We start from the raw sequence: 20,317 nt of genomic DNA, 5'->3' as shown, positions 1-20,317 counted from the left end.
AAGATAAACAGCTGCCATCCGTCTTTGTGCAGACAGTTGTTGGTGATAAATTGCTTAAACGGGTTACTGGGCAAGTATTTCATTGGTTGGACTATACTGTATCACAGTGTACGGTAGGCCTAATCTAGTCGTTCTGTTCTATTACTATGCAGAGAATAATTCATATTAATAATCAAGAAAGTGAATCTTAAAGTAGTGAAGTTGCATACATTTTTTTCATAATTAAAGTTGAAAAGTATTATTCTCAGGTAAACATATATGCATTGCACATCTGAGGTCAAAAGCTGATCATTGATAGATGTACCGTGGTGGCCATTTTCTTCCCAAGCATTCTCCAGAAATGATCTACCAATGAGCCACACCCAATGTTCAACTAGTAATCCCTGTTTGAATTAGATGTATTGATTACAATGTCTAAATGATAAGAATCAACAGAATACCCTGGGATAAATATTTAGCTACATAGACCTACAGTACAGTACTGAAGATGTCACAGTGGAAGATGTGTTAGTTCAGGGTCATAGTAATATACTGAATAAAAATATAAATGCAACATGCAACAATTTCAAAGATTATACTGAATTATAGTTCATATAAGAAAATCTGTCAATTGAAATGAATTCATTAGGCCCTGACCTCTGGATTTCACATGACTGGGCAGAAGCGCAGCCACTTTGCAGCCAGGCCCACCTGCTGGGGAGCCAGGCCCAGCCAATCAGAATGAGTTTCCCCCCACAAAAGGGCTTTATTATTTATTACCCCACCCCCCAGACGATACCACAGGTGAAGAAGCCGGATGTGAAGATCTTGGGCTGGTGTGGTTACACGTGGTCTGTGGTTGTGAGGCCGGTTGGACATTCTGCCAAATTCTCTAAAACTACGTTGGAGGCAGTTTATGATCGAGAAATTAACATTCAATTATCTGGCTACATCTCTGGTAGACATTCCTGCAGTCAGCGACATTCCTGCACGACCCTCAAAACACGAGAGACATTTGTGGAATTGTGTTGTGTGACAAAACTGCAAAATTTTGAGTGTCCTTTTGTCCCCAGCTCAAGGTACACCTGTGTAATGAACATGCGGTTTAATCACTTCTTGATATACCACACCTGTCAGGTGGATGGATTATCTTGGCAAAGGAGAAATACTCATTAACAGGGAAATTTGAAGCAAATAAGCTTTTTGTGCCTATGGAAACTTTCTGGGATTTTTTTTTTCAGCTCATGAAACATGGGACCAACACTTTACATGTTGTGTTTAGATTTTTGTTCAGTGTACTAAAACACAGACTAAACACCACAGCTATTAATAGATATGTATGCTGAAGAGATTGGATGTGATTATTTGAATCATATTCCCACTGGGACTATAGACATGATGCAAACAACTGCTGACATATCTGTAACAGTACAGGGAATACCCAGGAGAATAAAACATGAGAAAGAACAAGGCAGTGTTAAATACTAGGTTTTTACAGGGTAAATACCACAATGGATATGAAATGTTTATAATGCTGTTGTAGCACAAACCAGAGAGCTATTATTATATTATATTTTTCCTCCAGATGATGGATTAATGATAATAGCATTAGCAGACACTTTGAAAGCATAGATTAGGGTCTAACTATATTACATGACAAAACGTGATAGGGAATTTGAATAGGAATTTTGCCAGGATTTCTTTTTTCAGCCTTCCCTATAGGCTCCATTGAAAACAAAGTGCCTCTGATCTTACTGTAAAGAATTATGTTTAAATATAAACTGAATGAATGGCTACTGAATGCTGCCACTCTCTCTGTTGCTAATTTAGACTGTCCAGCTTGTACCGTCCTGCAGTCAGGATGCAGACCATTCAGACTGTAGAGACCCAGGTGCCTTTCCTGAAGGAGAGCTTCTTCACCACAGCGTTTAAAGACAGGAGGAAGAGTAGTGTGACTAACCTGCTCCGCAGACAGCAACAACAACAACATCATGCTCACCAGCCGCTTCCGCCTTCTCTGGACGGGGAGGAGCCTTGCATTGAGCATGCTCGACTGGGTCGCTCATCCAGCAGCCCATTATGCAACAAAGCAGAGCGAGCAGATAGGAGCAGGGAGGGGGAGGGAGACAGTGAGTCTGTCAGCCTCCTCTCAGCAGCAGCATCCTCACAGCTGCTCCTGACACCGGCGAGCAGGCAGGGATTAGTGCTGAGCTCCCGGAAAACCAGTTCAGCAACCCATGAGAAGCAGCTCCAGCAGTATGGCCTGATCGCCAAGGGGGTCCGCCTGTTTAGGAACATGGGGAACCAAGAGGCCAAGCAGAGGAAGGCGGTAGGGGGAGACGCCCCCTGTGATGGGGGAGCCGAAGACAGGGAACAGGAGTGCTCCAATAAAGGCAAGAAATCCAAAGGGGCAGATGCCGGCAAGAAGAAATCCAAATCGGAATCCAAAAGCTCTGTGTTTTCCAGTATGCGGCTCAGGAAGAGTCTGTCGAAGGCGAAGGGGTTGTCCAAGGAGGATATCCTGGACAGCAAGGGGTCCCAGCTGGAGGAGACTGGTGGGGTCAACAGCAGCCTCTCGGCAGATGAGCTGGGAATGATGTCGGATGGTGAGCCAGAGCAAGGCCACTTGACAACATCGGGGCCAGAGGACGAGGGCCAGAGGATTAGTTCAGGATCAGACGGGGACCTCTACAGCTTCCACTCTGCTGCGGCTGATCATGAAGACCTGCTGTCGGACATCCAGCAGGCTATTAGGGAGCAGCATGGGACCTCTGACGGGGTCCTGGATAGGGTCACTGTCCCTTTGGCTGAGGGGGTCACTTTCCCCACCTCCGATGGTGATGTTAAACCCCTAGCCCCTGACCCCACTGACCCACAGGATGTAGGCTCCACTCAGGGGCCAGACCTGGACAAGGGACACGTGGATGAGATACCTGTTGTTACTGATACTGTAGGACCAGACCAAAGGGCTGAGCTTGGGCAGTCAGAGGCAGAGGGAGGTGTTGCATCTGGGGAGGAGTCAGATTTAGGTTCACCAAGTGACAGTGGCCCCTCCTCGGCTGCCCTTGACACCGAGAGGAGCAGTGGAAGCCCCCTGCCCAAAACCACCAGCACCTACAGCTTCCCAGACACCACCACCACCACCACATCCTATGAGAGCGCCGAGGAGCCCCAGGATGACCTGGAGAGACCGGTGGTGACCTCCCAGCTGACTCAGAGCCAGAGCTTTGATGAGGGGGGTAGCACCATCGAGGGGGTCAGGTGCATCAGGTTGGGAACGACCTCAGGGTCACCCAGAAGTGTGAGTAACATGGACCTGACTGTGGAGAGGGAGGAGGGGGACAGGGGGAGAGACTTCCGGTCTATGAGCAGAAGGAAGAGTAGCTATTCTGTCTCTCTGCTGACGGCTGACAGTTCCAAAAGAGCCCTTTCCAGAAGGACGTCCTCCACCTCCTCCACTGTCAAGCCCTATCCTCCCATCCACCCTTCCTACGTGAAGACCACCACCAGGCAGTTGACATCCCCCATAGGCTCTCCCAGCCAGAGCCCCCTTATCCCCCGTAGGATGGGGCCAGGCTCTGGGGCAGGGTATGGGAGCCACAAGGCCCAGGTGTGGAGGACCACCAGGCAAAGGTCCTGCAGTATCGCCGGGCCTCTCAGTCATTCTGCAGACTGGACCAAGGATCTGGAAGGCCTCAGAGCTAGGCATGAGGACGCCGCTGACCTCCAGGAGCATGGGGGGTCAGAGAGAGGCATCCCAGGGGCTAGTCTGACCCTAGGCACCAGACGACGCCTCTCAGGTGTCCAGAACACCACCAAAGGGCCATATCAAGATGTCTTCTCTGGTAAGTGACTGAGCATAGAGGTGCTAAATGAGTTACAGGGTAACATTGGCATAAATGGGGTAAATATGTTGGTTAGATAATAATCTAGGCCTATTATGGCTGGGAATCCATGGAAGGTTGGTTGTAAGCCATCATTTTGGGCTTTTAGCCTTTTTGCCAAACAGGGATTATGTGAGTGTGTAATGATAATGTGTGTAATGTGAATGTGTAATGATAATTATCATCATGTAAAATTACAATAACCATTGTGTATTTATAAATATAGGACCAATAGATATAAATATATTTCTATTAAACATCGCATCATGTAATGTAATGATACCGTATATTGAATTTGAATATCAACCACTGTAAGAACATACTGTGCTGTACCTTATCGAACAATATGTTGACATGGATATCCTCCTCAGTATTAGTAGGCTACAGAAGGCTGGTGGTCTGGGGCTCAGCTGTTTCAGCTCTCTGCTCCTGCAGCAGTGCTGATTGTGAAAATGATCACTCACCCATGGCAATTCCGTTCTCTGCCCAACTGTCTGAGAGGGCTACACACACCCACACTCACAGAACGTTTGTATTACTTTTTAACTCTGCATTGTTGGGAAAGGGCTCATAAGTAAACATTTCAGGGTAAAGTCTGTGATAAATCAAATTTGATTGAACCTCTTGACATTTGCACAGCTGAACTGCAGCTAGATATTCAGAACATTCCTTGATACAGTGGTAGGTTGCTGTCTTGCCCAGGATTGAGCTGTCAAACTTGATTATCAGTTTATCATTTTATCAACCAGACCATCTTGTTATCCCGTCTGGCCCTGGTTTGCCTCAGCTATTGGAGCACTCAGTCATGTGACATGGATCTGTTTTGGAGAATATCAATAGGGACAGGGGTCACTTCCCTTTACACTGAGGGGAAGGAGATTCTTTGCTGGTGCTGTTGTTGTTTGTGTTCATCTTTGTCACACTTTAAAGGCAACAAAAATACAGTTTCTTTGGATAAGGTTGTTCATCATCATACTGTACGTGTATCTAAAACAGTGTTGGCTATTGAACAGAGAGCAACGTCGCATTTTAACAATCATTTGGATTTCTTCATGTTCTTTAATCACACTGCTTAGATAAGCCTAAAATAGCTTTGAACTATCCTTACCTGATCATAATCTAAAAAACATCCATTGCAAGGACAAGAACAAGTTTTGTATTGCTAAATGTTATTTTTGCTACCTCGTAAACAAGAGACAATCGTAAACACAACCCTGAAAAAAACCTACTTTGCAGTGTAATTTAGATTTCTTCGTTATTAGTGCTAAGTAATTGACCTTTGGCATTATTTGCTGTTGGCTCACGTATTCTAGCTAATTCAAGTCATAACACACATATAATAGCATTATAGATGATTAGTTTGACTGTTTTAATTGAATCTCCTGCCAGTAGAACATGGATCAGTGGAGGAATAGGTCTACGTCTCCCCACCAAAGCTCCTCTGGTCACATTGCCTTGTGACCTCTCTGGATTAGAAAACCAGGCCTTCCCTTGCTCTGTCTAGGCCATCCCTTTCATAACATACACAGCTGAGCAACGTGGTAGGATTATTCCTCCCCGCCTCCTATGACTCAATGACCAGGATGGTTTTGATAAATATTGTTCTTTTGATGGTAGCCTAGAGTACTGTTTAAATGCCAGTTAAGCCATGGCATTTGCAGAAAGCACCTTCCATCATGTGATTTCTAAGAAGGTGCCCTCTTTTGGCCACCTCAGGACCAATAGATGTTGCACAGAGAAGTTGAAAACACAGTATTTATAAAATAATAGTAGTAACACAATGCTGTTTTGCAGTACTACATCTAGCTAACGTATCAATGTATAATGTTTGTTTTTAAAAACTGGGTGGTTCGAGCATTGAATGCTGATTGGCTGAAAGCTGTGGCATATGAGACCATATACCACGGGTATGACAAAACATGTATTTTTACTGTTCTAATTATGTTTGTAACATAAGGGGGTGGGGTATATGGCAAATATACCATGGTTAAGGGCTGTTCTTAGCCACAACGCAGCTCAGAATGCCTGGATACAGCCCATAGCCGTGGTGTATTGGCCATATAACACAAACCCCCAAGATGCATTCAGGGCTCAAACCACCCAGTTTATAAAAACAAACATTATACAGTGATACGTTAGCTACTTAGTGATAGCTAATACCAGCCATATACATTTTTTCTCCAGCATTTTCTATAATGATGTAGATTAGAAGTTTGAAACCGTTTGCACTTGTAGGTGCCAATTATTGAAACTGCTTGCACTTGTAGGTGGCAATTATCGAAACTGCTTGCACTTGTAGGTGCCAATTATCGAAACTGCTTGCACTTGTAGGTGCCAGTTATCGAAACTGCTTGCAGTCGTAGGTGTCAATCATCGAAACTGCTTGCACTTGTAGGTGTCAATTATCGAAACTGCTTGCACTTGTAGGTGCCAATTATCGAAACTGCTTGCACTTGTAGGTGCCAGTTATCGAAACTGCTTGCACTTGTAGGTGCCAATTATCGAAACTGCTTGCACTCGTAGGTGTCAATTATCGAAACTGCTTGCACTTGTAGGTGTCAATTATCGAAACTGCTTGCACTTGTAGGTGCCTATTATCGAAACTGCTTGCACTTGTAGGTGCCAGTTATCGAAACTGCTTGCACTCGTAGGTGTCAATTATTGAAGCTGCTTGCACTCGTAGATGTAGGTGTTAATTATCTTGTCTGAATCTGTGATCTACCATCTTACTCTCTATCTGTAGATCTTTGAACGTTAAATGTTTCTCTCTTCATTTTACATCTGTGTATCTCAATCAATTACAAAAATCCCTCTGCTGTCTCATCAATATCCTCTGCAGTAACTGTTTCTTCATAATGGTGTGTCTTCCCCAGATCTATTTTATGAATGTCTCTCTTTTTCTTTCTTTCTTTCTTTTTTTCTTTCTTTCTTTCTCTCTCTCTGTCTCTGTCGCTGTCTCTCTCCCTCTCTCTCTCTCTTTCTTTCTTTCTTTCTCTCTCTCTGTCACTGTCTCTCTGTCTCTGTCGCTGTCTCTCTCCCTCTCTCTCTCTCTCTCTCTCTCTCTCTCTTTCTTCTTTCTTTCTCTCTCTCTGTCACTGTCTCTCTGTCTCTGTCGCTGTCTCTCTCCCTCTCTCTCTCTCTCTCTCTCTCTCTCTCTTTCTTTCTTTCTTTCTCTCTCTCTGTCACTGTCTCTCTGTCTCTGTCGCTGTCTCTCTCACTCTCTCTCTCTCTCTCTCTCTCTCTTTCTTTCTTTCTTTCTTTCTTTCTCTCTCTGTCTCTGTCGCTGTCTCTCTCCCTCTATCTTTTCCTCTCTGTCTCTCCCTCCCTCTCTGTCTCTCTCTCTCTCTCTTTCTCTTCCTTAGGACACACCCTGTTGGAGCGTCTATGTCTGCAGCCGCAGGGGAAGGGAGTGACGGAGGAGGAGGTGGAGAGGTTGTGTTGTCGTATGTTGGGCCTGGGGCTGCTGCAGCCCCTCAGTGACTGTTTCAGAGAGCAGCATGAAGACATTGTCACTCCGGCCACAGTCACCTTCAATGTGAGAACCAACCCTTTATTTACTAACATTGTTTCACTGCTGTCGTTTCAACAAATATCACACTGATCAAAGTCTGATCGCCTGAACTGGCTAGTATCACTCACTGGATAATAGTTTATTATGAACAAATGTATTCAAACAAATGTATTCTGGGTTATGTATCAAATATCCACCATCTCCCTCCCTATACTCTATCTCCATATCTGGATGTTTTTATATTTGAGCATTTCCTCATGTTTGCAACAATTCTCATGGTCAGCCTAACCATATGAAACTGATTTGATAAATGTTTAAATCCTTTTCCCAGTAACGCTTCACTCGGACGTAATCTCATGTTTGTGTGGTTATAATTTTCCAAGCAAATTTCGCTGAGCGCGCTGTCAGTGCCATTTTTATCACATGCCCCTTGCAGCTGAATCCACTCAGCTGTAAGGTTCTTAGTCTGAGGATTTAAATATAGATTTCACGGCTTAGTAATTTTTCATAACTAGAAAAAAATTATATTGCGTGTACATGCAATCGTGTGTATGTGTGTGTGTATGTGTGTGTGTGTGGGGGGGGGGTTGCTTCCTGTTGCAGTATCTCCGTAGGGACTGAACATTGTGTCGTGAGGCAATGGGTTGTCATGTTTCCTTTCTTGATGTGCCATGTGATCAGAGCTGCTTTTCTTTTGCTCAGCCACCAAAGCAGATTTGTGTCTGAACAGATGAGCGTTTGTCTCTGGCTGCGCTGTGCACCTCCCCCCTTAGATACACTCACATACATAAACACACTGTCACAAACACTCAGTTATAACATGCACACAAAATCACATAGAGATACAGTATGCACACACACACACACACACACACACACACACACACACACACACACACACACACACACACACACACACACACACACACACACACACACACACACACACACACGCCTTATAAACAGTCACTCTGTGACACACACACATCTGCTTGCGTAGACCATCTGCTGACTGCGTTGCATAAGAGCCCCACGTGCCCAGGGCTCAGGCTGCTCTTCAGAAGGCTCACTGTGGCTGGGTTGGTTCGCGCATGTCATCCCCTTTCACTGTCTCTACCTGGGGTTGGACCCGCAGCCCTGCATTATTCAGCTTGACTAGAGTCAACCTCTAACCGTGTCTATTGACAACGCTGCTCTCCTCCCTCACCTGTTCTCCTCCCTCACCCGCTGTCCTCCCTCACCGGCTGTCCTCCCTCACCCTTTTTTCTCTCTCTCACTCAATCTCTTGCCCTGTTTTATTTTCCTCTCCCATTTTTGTAATGCTACTCTTTCATCTTCACTCTCATTCCTATCTCTCTCTCTCTTTCTCTCTTTCTCTCTCTCTACTTCCTCTCTCTCTCTCTTTCATCTTCACTCTCATTCCTATCTCTCTCTCTCTTTCTCTCTTTCTCTCTCTCTACTTCCTCTCTCTCTCTCTTTCATCTTCACTCTCATTCCTCTCTCTTTCTCTCTTTCTCTCTCTCTCTACTTCCTCTCTCTCTCTCATCTTCACTCTCATTCCTATCTCTCTCTTTCTCTCTCTCTCTCTACTTCCTCTCTCATTCCTGTCTCTCTCGCTTCCTCCCTCCCTCTCTTTCTCTGTCCTCACTGTCCTCTCCCCTGTAAAAGTAGACAGCCTTTTTTGACTCCCTGAGATCGAATCACTCACTATAGTGCCACTATCATGAATCAGCATTGTCTCTATGGGGAAAATATTGTTGATGTGATAGAGTAGAGGGCTATGACAGGTTCTGACCATGTTTTTGTCTCTGTCTGTACTGTAGTTATGATTCTGTCTCCAGCTCAAACTGGAGTTCTGGTTAAGGTTTTGTTCTGGCATTGACTTCACAGAGAAAACAACGCCTCAGGCGAGCTCACAGACGGGAACAGAATGAATATGTGCTACGTAAAGTGTAGACACCCACTCATACACACGCATACAGTACACACAAACACACACACTTGACATGCACAGTGTTGGAATGGCTTGATATTCTTACATAAATGGATAGCTATTATGTAGAGGTCTGTAAATTATTCGATTGATTTACAATATATTTAGATTCAGACTAAATTGGGCCCTTAGAATTGCCCAATTGCATGTATTCAATATCATATTACCGTGCCGTGCTGAAACTGCTTGCTGCAATGGAATCGTTCACAGCCATTTCCCAGGAAAAAAATGTGCTCAGTTGATAAGTAATAAGCTCTCATGCATTAAGCTGAACTAATGGAATATACACGGTAACAAGCTGAGTTTCCATATCTCAGATTAATAAGATTGGCTTTCTTTTGGCTTCTCGCAATGTTCTACATGTTCCACTGTACAATAGGGAGTCTTGTGCTAAGCAAACACTGTACCTTAGCTCACTTAGGAAAAGTGGACCTTTTTATTGGTTCGATTAGTACAGTGAAAGCCCTCTCTGTTTAGCCAGTGTTGGTTGATGTCCTCTGAATCAACAGAGGGGCTTTACATAGGTTGCTTTATTGATATATTCCTTGGAGTAAAATGGGATTAAATATGAAGGGAGTTCCTGTTTCTCTGTCAGCTATTTACTGTATGTTAAATAGCTGTCTGGCTTTTTTTGCACTGCCCTGTTTTGGCCTTTATTTGTGTGTATAAGTAAACCAAATAAATATAATTAAACTGAAAATGTTGTAGGTCAAATGTCCCAGTTATGTTCACCTGGTTATTATATGGTGTTACTATATCTTGTGAACAAAATTCTGTAAAAATACATACTAACATGATCATTGTTTGTTTTCCCTCCCCCAGGAGGACCAGCTGTATACGTGGACCACCTTCGGCCTGCCCTCCCACCTCTGGGAACCCCATGAAGGCCGTACCCCAGGCCGCATCCAGGCCCTGTGGCCCCCTCCACAACCAGCTCAGGTATGTTTTCAGCACTGTGTGTTTTATGTAGTGTACCACACCAAGCAGATGAGTTCCAGAGGAGAACATTTATTCAAATAGTGTGATATTGAAAATGTTGCGTCAACTTCAACCGAATGGAAAATGACTGTGTGCCTCAGGAGGACAACAGATCTTTCTGTTTGCTATTACAACTGGAAGGGAATGAACACCCAGACATGTTTTGTTACAATACTGTCCTCTTGTGGTTATATTTTGTATATTTTGAATAATGACAGCCGATGAGGATATTACTCCTGTTCTTCCAACAGAGGTCAGGCTTGGCTTGAATTCCTACGATAACTTTCATAAGTCATTGTCAGAAGCAGGTTAACTTCATATCCTGTTGAGCTCCTAACCTTGTAATGGTCTCCTGAACGTCACTCAGAAAGACTCAGACTGCAAAGTCAACACAAACTGTAGTATGCATAGACATGGGTGTTGTGATGTGCATCTAACTCTGGGCTCTGCACTCTACACATGGCCTCTTTGAAGATCATGGAGACTTTGATCATCTCATGGGTCAAGTCTTTGAAGTCTCCCCATCAATGTTCTAACTACCCAGGTGCTGGAAGCCTGGAGTCTAGACATGTGGTCTTCCCTGACCTGACCCTGATCATGAACCTGACCCTCACTTTACCCTGACCTATAACCCTGAAACCAAACACCCTCAGTTGTGGGTGTTTGTTTACCCTTATTCACTCAGGTTGTGGCATCTACTAGGTTTGAAGTCTGAGGAATTGCTCAAAATATTGCTTTTGTAAGCATGTATTTTTTGGTAAAAATGTGCTTCTTCTATAGAAATAGGACCTACCTCTCGCCAAATAGTAGAAACCAGATTATTTAGTCAATGTTCCTATCGGTCCTAGACTATAATGACATCATCTATATGAACGCAGCTGCCACTTCATTAAAGTAGTTAGATGCAGTTTTTCATAGCCCACTGTGCTTTACTAAGGGCGACAGTTTTAGTACTCATTACTGCATTATCTACCAGAAAGTCTGTTGGCCCTCTTTGATGTCACGTAGGTTGATACATTGCTATGTTTTCATTTATTAAGCCCTTTTAGAAAAAGTCCCACGGTACCTAACATCTTTACTAAACTTTAGACATACAAGTTACCACACCCGCTCTCAGGGATGGCTAACTCTGGAAATTCCTCTGGTCTCTACTGAGTTAGGTAAATAGCTTTTAGTTTTGTTGCACATTATTTGTGCAACAGTCTTCAAAATGTTCTTAAATGTGATGTTCTGGTACCTCTAGGGCAATTCAGAAAGTTGATGAATGTGTTAGTTTTTTATGACAGTTTTTTTCTTTCTGCTTGCATGTTGTATTTGGATGTGGGTAACGGTCTCAGTATGACTCCCTGATAAAATAAAGGTATAATAAATAGTAAACTTAAAAAGTACATTCCTTGAAAAGTGTTAATGGCTTGACTGTTTACATCCTTCAAAAAGGGCTTCAAACATCACTTTATGTAATATTCAAATGTACAACGTTCTATATTTTATTGCTTCTGCTTGAAAAGTGGTCTGAAATCCTTTTTTCGTGACAGATTTCGTCAAAGTCCGGGAATCTGTCGCAAGAGGACAATGGCAGTGATATTACAGGGCTGGAGCAGACCATTAATGACTTGAGGATAAAGATTGCAGCACTGGAAATCCAGCATGCATCTCTGGAGATGGAGATCGACTCTAAGAAGAGTGGGGATGGGGACAATACTGTGGCCTTGGGGGGTATCAGCCTCACAGGAAGGAAGGGGATCGAGGTTTCCGTACAGACATCCCCTTTGGAGGAGCCCTTTAGATTTGAAGTGCCTTTCAGGGGAGGGTCAATCCCCTCCTCAGCCTCTGTCCCAGCGATCTCCTCCTCCTCCCTCCCCAAACCTGAGTTTGTTTGTACCTGCCAACAGCAGCAGCAGAGTGGTACCCAGCCCCCACCTCCTCCCACCCCGGGTATACCCCCTCCTCCTCCTCCTCCTCCCCCTCCTCCTCTACCTCAGCTCTCTGGAGGGCCCCCACCACCTCCACCCCCACCCCCTCTCCCTGGTGGGGCTGGTCCTCCTCCTCCACCCCCTCCTCCTCCTTTACCAGGTATGGGCGGATCCTATCCCCCACCTCCACCCCCTCCCCTGCCAGGCTTTGGACCTCCACCTCCACCTCCACCCCCACCACCAGGTATGGGCCCCCCTCCTCCGCCCCCACCCCCCGGCGGTGGACCTCCACCTCCCCCAGGCTTTGGCCCTCCTCCACCTCCCGGTGGATTCATGGCCCCCATGGCACAGGAGGCTGGCCCTCAGAAGGCACCCATTGAGCCCCCCAAGCCCATGAAGCCTCTCTACTGGACCAGGATCCAGCTGCATGCTAAAAAGTAATTACTAGTCCACTTTAGTCCAATGACTGTTCATACATATACAGTATGTTTATCCAAAGCTTCCTGTTTAACTACAGTATATGAGATATCCATAAACATAACGCATGAATGAGAACGTATGCAAAAGATAGAGATAGATCATTGACATTCATGGAGGCTATAGAATGGGTTTTCTACTGAAGATAATGATCAGCCTTGTAAACCAATGCTACACAGATGGTAACCCAGTCTAAAATCTGAGAAAGATGTGGGGAAAGAGTTTGGTGAGATGTTGTTTGAGTTGAAACAGATGTTGAGATGTGCTTTGCAGTGTTGGGGAAGCTTCTCTGAAATCATACTTTCCCAAACTACCAACACTGGAAGAAGTTAAGCTACACTAAAGCTACCTTAAAAAAAATACAGTTTACTGAACTAAAGCTACCTTAAGAAAAATACAGTTTACTGAACTAAAGCTACCTTAAGAAAAATACAGTTTACTGAACTAAAGCTACCTTAAGAAAAATACAGTTTACTGAACTAAAGCTACCTTAAGAAAAATACAGTTTACTGAACTAAAGCTACCTTAAGAAAAATACAGTTTACTGAACTAAAGCTACCTTAAGAAAAATACAGTTTACTGAACTAAAGCTAATTCGAAAAAGTAGTTTATTACATCCAAGCTACTTCTGGAAAAATTAGCATATCTAAATCTGAAATGTTATAGACTACAAATTGCAAAAACAGATCACTGGGGTCAGGTGTTAACAGAATGTGTCATTTAGCCTATTAAACACAAAAACTATGTTTCAACTGTGATTTACACAGGTCTGATGCCGAAAAACAAAGGAAATTCTTCCCTACTTCACAAATATTTTCTTTCCTTTTTGCAATAAAGGTAGTGTGTAGTTTCAGTAGTTAACTACACCACTACATGGCCAAAACGTTATTAACTACTCAAAACACTACCTAGATTTGAATTCAGTTCAACTACCACCAAGCTACTGCAAAATGAAGATACATTTCTAGTTAAACTACATGTATGATCACTACTGATCACTACTCCCTAACACTGGCGGTTTGGTACTGATGCACTTGGTCCGAAGCCACACACGTAAATTAGTATTATAATAGCCTTCTAATTGCACTGTGAAGTGTAAATAAGTCCATCTTATGATAATCAGTGGGCATGATACATAGTGGTGTTTTTATGTATAATTATTAGAAATGTAATGGCTGTACAGTTGTTGTCTGAAGAGGTGCTATAGTGCTGGTCTTCCTGCATTCTGGGGCTCGGTAAAGCATAACATGCCATACATTTTCAGTTGTAGGTTTGAGGTATACATCACCAGGATAAAGATTAAATGAAAGCGATGTAATACAGATCTTTTTCTCTTCTACCTGAGGGATGCGAGTGGTTCTCTGGTTTGGGAGAAGATCGAGGAACCGTCTGTGGATTTTGATGAGTTTGTCAAGTTGTTTTCCAAAAGTGCTGTGAAAGAGAAAAAAAAGCCAATATCAGACACCATCACCAAGTCCAAGGCCAAGCAGGTACTGTACATTATATGAGCGTGTGTCTGCCTGTCTGCCCTTGACTCTCTTTGGTCCCATCTCTGTCTCTTCCTCCCCTTGACGTTCTTTGGTCCCATCTCTGTCTCTTCCTCCCCTTGACTCTCTTTGGTCCCATCTCTGTCTCTTCCTCCCCTTGACGTTCTTTGGTCCCATCTCTGTCTCTTCCTCCCCTTGACTCTCTTTGGTCCCGTCTCTGTCTCTTCCTCCCCTTGACGTTCTTTGGTCCCGTCTCTGTCTCTTCCTCCCCTTGACGTTCTTTGGTCCCGTCTCTGTCTCTTCCTCCCCTTGACGTTCTTTGGTCCCGTCTCTGTCTCTTCCTGCGCTTCTCTCCGTCATATTAATCCCCTGCCTGTAAATGACACGAGGAAGTGATGTAGCCAGAGACTGATTATGTGGTGTGAGGTCTGGCTACCCCTGGATCCCAGGCCCAGTGAAGCTCGGAGCCAGTGTGTGGTGTGTGGTTAGCAAACCCACACTGATGACTGGGAGACACTGTGGCAGCCTCGTCTGTCCTGTGATTCCTCCCCTGAGACCGCTGCTCTGTGGCTCAGATCCAGTAGTCTAGCATAGCTTCCCTTTCGAACTCTTTACTGTACTTTTCTGTCACAGCCACTGATCTAAAAGCATTTGATAGATTTAAGTACCATGGTGGAGAACCAGCTAGCCAAGCACTTCCGCTCTAAGTGGTCACGGGGGAAATTAGGATACAAAATAGGGTTTAGTAGAGTATTGGGACAGAGCCTTTTGTGTGCTCTTCCCTCTTGTGTGAGAGGGACTTCCTCTGTGTATTCAGTACAGACAGACTTGATGATTGATGAAGAGCAGAAAGCTTGGCTGAGTCACTTTTTATACTCACTCTCAGTCAGACCTCATTATGTCTGGATTCAATCAACCAACCGACCATACAACATTCATTCATCACTTGGATATGAATAATACCTTTTTTAAAGTAATAATGGAAGAGCGTTTGCAAAGCATTTTTTATGCGTTATGTCGAATGTGTTAGATATTTGGATATACCTTGTTATCATCTTTCTTCCCTCTCACACCTTCTGTCTTTGTTGTGACTGGATATGTGTCTTCATATCAGAGTGGACTGGCTACTTCACACTATACTAGCCCACCTTGTTATATTCAATGTTAAATGTGAAACAGTAGAGAAAGAATACTGTACTCAGGCCTACATTAACAGACGTCTGCGTTTCTCTTCTGCCTCTGAGTACTTTTTCCACATCAACAAATGTTGTTTTGTGATAATTTATTCTCTTTTATGGTCTAATGAAGAACAAATTTTCCCTCTGGGTTTATTTCTGGCATGTGATGCAGGGCTTTGTGGGTTTTGTAGAAATATGTGTAGGCCAACATTGAAAACACAGTATTACTGGAATGATTGACTCATGACAGGGAGGAGACACAAATAAAACATCAAACGGTGATTGACAGGAATTAAAGATCTTTTAAAACCTAGGATTCAATTTCTGCACATGGTTTGTATGTAATATTTTCATTGAAACCATATTCCCATCAGGAAAATGTTTTTGAATGGATAATGAACTGTACATTAATAAGCAGTTTATGATAAACTAGTTATGATATACTGCAGGAGAATAGTTATTCTGTAGATCCTGTCAAATGTGGTAGAATGATCTTCAAAAAGGATATCCATGAATGATCTTCACTATGAACACATCAGACAATATTATACTGCAGTGTAACACCACCATTATGCACCTGCAATAGGAGCTTGGCCAACTGATGTATTACTTTTGAAACACTTTTTTAGCATCGACAATGACATTCTATGATGTCTTCAGTGTGTTGGAGGCAGGAGGGCAGTGATGTAACTGTGTCCATGTTCTATGTTGTTGTGGTTTGTGTGATCTGGAGCACATGAAATTGATCTGTTTGAGGCTGGGGTTTACTTGCTACACTCCCCACACCACTTTATTACCCAGCAGCCACTCTGCTTTCTCAGTCTGACTGTGGTCGCCTGGAGTGGCTACTCCACAGGAGGTTAGTGGCACCTTAATTGGGGAAGACAGGCTTGTGGTAATGGCTGGAGCAGAATCAGTGGAATGGAGAAGGGTATCAAACACATGGTTTGATGCCATTCCATTTTCTCCGTTCTGGCCATTATTATGAGCCGTCCTCCCTTCAGCAGCCTCCACTGGTCTACTCTACTGTGAACCATACATGATACTGTCCATGGTTTCACCAAGGCTGTTGGTTGTTGGTTTATCCATATACGGTGGCTTGAGAAACTATTCACCCCCCTTGACATATTTCCTATTTTGTTGCCTTACAACCTGGAATTAAAATGGATTTTTGGGGGGGTTTGTATCATTTGATTTACACAACATGCCTACCACCTTGAAGATGCAAAATATTTTTTATTGTGAAACAAACAGGAAATAAGAGAAAAAAACTGAAAACTTGAGCGTGCACAACTATTCACCCCCCAAAGTCAATACTTTGTAGAGCCACCTTTTGCAGCAATTACAGCTGCAAGTCTCTTGGGGGTTGTCTCTATAAGCTTGCACATCTAGCCACTGGGATTTTTGCCCATTCTTCAAGGAAAAACTGCTCCAGCTCCTTCAAGTTGGATGGGTTCCACTGGTGTACAGCAATCTTTAAGTCATACCACAGATTCTCAATTGGATTGAGGTCTGGGCTTTGACTTGGCCATTTCAAGACATTTAAATGTTTCCCCTTAAACCACTTGAGTGTTGCTTTAGCAATATGCTTAGGGTCATTGTCCTGCTGGAAGGTGAACCTCCATCCCAGTCTCAAATCTCTGGAAGACTGAAACAGGTTTCCTTCAAGAATTTCCCTGTATTTAGAGCCATCCATCATTCCTTCAATTCTGACCAGTTTCCCAGTCCTTGCTTATTAAAAACATCCCCACAGCATGATGTTACCACCCCCATACTTCACTGTGGGGATGTTCGTCTCGGGGTGATGAGAGGTGTTGTGTTTGCGCCAGACATAGCATTTTCCTTGATGGCCAAAAAGCTCAATTTTAGTTTCATCTGACCAGAGTACCTTCTTCCATATGTTTGGGGAGTCTCCCACATGCCTTTTGGCGAACATCAAACGTGCTTGCTTATTTTTTTCTTTAAGCAATGGCTTCTTTTCTGCCCACTCTTCCATAAAGCCCAGCTCTGTGGAGTGTACGGCTTAAAGTGGTCCTATGGACAGATACTCCAATCTCCACTGTGGAGCTTTGCAGCTCCTTCAGGGTTATCTTTTGTCTCTTTGTTGCCTCTCTGATTAATGCCCTCCTTGCCTGGTCCATGAGTTTTGGTGGGTGGCCCTCTCTTGGCAGGTTTGTTGTGGTGCCATATTCTTTCCATTTTTTAATAATGGATTTAATGGTGCTCCATGGGATATTTTTTTATCACCCAACCCTGAGCTGTATTTCTCCCCAACTTTGTCCCTGACCTGTTTGGAGTGCTCCTTAGTCTTCATAGTGCCACTTGCTTGGTGGTGCCCCTTGCATAGTGGTGTTGCAGACTCTGGGGTCTTTCAGAACAGGTATATATATACTGAGATTATGTGTCACATCATGTGACACAGATTGCACAGAGGTGGACTTTATTTAACTAATTATGTGACTTCTGACAGCAGTTGGTTGCACCAGATCTTATTTAGGGGCTTCATAGCAAAGGGGGTGAATACATATGCACGCACCTCTTTTCCGGGTTTTTTTTTTAAATAATTTTTTGAAACAAGTTCTTTTTTTTATTTCACTTCACCAATTTGAACTATTTTGTCTATGTCTATTACATGAAATCCAAATAAAAATAAATTTAAATTACAGGTTGTAATGCAATGAAATAGGAAAAACGCCACGGGGGTTGAATACTTTTGCAAGGCACTGTATTTCAACTTGATCAGCAGTTGTAAATGTAGGTATGATTTACTTATATAGTGCAATATAGTGGCATATAGTAAAAGATAGTGATGATGATGGATATTTATTGTACAGATGTAGGATCTTACTTTGATGGCCTTGTTGCAGGAGAACTTTCATGCAATGCAGAAAATGTGAAACCTGTAGTGTATTTGAGGTTTAAAAAGGCTTCTGAATTTGTCATTTACACTTTCAAATTTCAGACTTGATATCAACCCCTAGAAAAATGTCCATTAATTATAATCCACATAATAATTCAAATGTCCTGTTGCTGCAGGATTATTTTCCTGCTTTAGCAAACTTGCTCAAATTAAGATTTTTCATCTGTCCAAGAAATAATATTTAGAGACTCCACAATCTAAAGCAGCTAATTTAAAGGCCCAGTGCAGTCAAAAACGGGATTTCCTGTGTTATATATAAATATATTTCCATAACAGCCCAGTGTGAAATTTAGAAATGGGTGATAATGGCCTTTTAGTGTAAGAGCTGTTTGAAAAGACTGCCTGAATAAGAGGTCCAAACCTCTCTGCCGATTACAGCTAGTTTTCCGTTTTTCCCTCCCCACTCAGACCACTCACAGACAGTCCTATCAAAATTCTTGCTTGAGAAATTGCTCTTTGTTAAGAAGCTATTTTGTTCATTTTTGACAATTTTAATTGACAACAATCACAGTAAGGTACTTCATTGGGTAACACTTTAATTGGATAGTCCATCTGTAGATGCTCTACAGACTCTGTACAGACTATCAGTAATATTTAAACTATCTACTAACCCTAGCCCTAACCTTAACCCTTATCCTAACCCTAAACTTAACCCTTACCCTAACCCTTATTCTAACTCTAACTGTAACCTTAGCATGCAGTTGCTTATAAAAATATCAATAGTTTGTTGATAGTATGACCATCTTTAGAGCATCTACAGACTAACTTTCCGGACTATCCAAATAAAGTGTGACCCTTAATTGTTACCCAGAAATGATTTGATATTGAGATTAAAAAAATCTTTAATATACAGTACCAGTCAAAAGTTTGGACACACCTACAGTACTCATTCAAGGGTTTTCTTTATTTTGACTATTATCTACAATGTAGAATAATTGTGAATACATCAAAACTATGAAATAACACATATGGAATCATGTAGTAACCAAAGAAGTGTTAAACAAATCAAAATATATTTTCGATTTGAGATTCTTCAAATAGCCACCCTTTGCCTTGATGACAGCTTCGCACATTCTTGGCATTCTCTCAACCAGCTTCATGAGGTAGTTACCTGGAGTGCATTTCAAGTAACAAGTGTGCCTTCTTAAAAGCTAATGTGGAATTTATTTCCTTCTTAATACGTTTGAGCCAATCAGTTGTGTTGTGACAAGGTAGGGGTGGTTTACAGAAGATAGCCCTATTTGGTAAAAGACAAAGTCCATATTATGGCAAGAATAACTCCAATAAGCAAAGAGAAACAACAGTCCGTCATTACTTTAAACATGAAGATCAGTCAATCTAGAAACTTTCAAGAACTTTGAAAGTTTCTTCAAGTGCAGTTGCAAAAACCATCAACCATCAACCATCAAAACCATGCTATGATGAAACTGGCTCTTATGAGGACCGCCACAACAAAGGAAGTCCCAGAGTTACCTCTGCTGCAGAGGATACCAGCTTCAGAAATTGCAGCCTAAATAAATGCTTCACAGAGTTCAATTAACAGACACATCTCAACATCAATTGTTCAGAGGAGAGTGCGTGAATCAGGCCTTCATGGTCGAATTTCTGCAAGAAACCACTACTAAAGGAAACCAATAATAAGAAGAGACTTGCTTGTGCCAAGAAACATGCGCAATGGATATTAGACCGGTGGAAATCTGGTCTGATGAGTCCAAATTTGAGATTTTTGGTTCCAACCGCCGTGTCTTTGTGAGACGCAGAGAAGGTGAACGGATGATCTCTGCATGTGTGGTTCCCACCATGAAGCATGGAGGAGGAGGTGTGATGGCGTGGTGGTGCTTTGCTGGTCACACTGTCTTTGATTTATTCAGAGTTCAAGGCACACTTAACCAGCATGGCTACCACAGCATTCTGCAGCGATGCGGCATCGCATCTGGTTTGCGCTTAGTGGGACTACCATTTGTTTTTCAGCAAGACAATGACCCAACACACCTCCA

At 43.0% G+C, this 20,317-nt stretch overlaps 1 protein-coding gene across 1 annotated transcript in view; it reads left to right on the top strand.

Moving 5' to 3' along the window:
- fmn2a (formin 2a) overlaps positions 1-20,317 on the top strand; it is a 46,235-nt gene that overhangs the window by 310 nt on the left and 25,608 nt on the right. Inside the window, exons 2-6 of the mRNA XM_029752143.1 lie at positions 1,810-3,824; positions 7,226-7,398; positions 10,190-10,306; positions 11,881-12,695; positions 14,081-14,225. Coding sequence (XP_029608003.1) covers positions 1,841-3,824; positions 7,226-7,398; positions 10,190-10,306; positions 11,881-12,695; positions 14,081-14,225 — 3,234 coding nt within the window. The 5' untranslated portion in view covers positions 1,810-1,840. The remainder of the gene's footprint in view (positions 1-1,809; positions 3,825-7,225; positions 7,399-10,189; positions 10,307-11,880; positions 12,696-14,080; positions 14,226-20,317) is intronic.

Source organism: Salmo trutta, chromosome 5, assembly GCF_901001165.1.
Source record: "Salmo trutta chromosome 5, fSalTru1.1, whole genome shotgun sequence".
NCBI classification, from domain to species: Eukaryota; Metazoa; Chordata; class Actinopteri; order Salmoniformes; family Salmonidae; genus Salmo; species Salmo trutta.
Note: the sequence above shows the minus strand (reverse complement) of the source record. Positions and strands in the feature narration are given on the sequence as shown.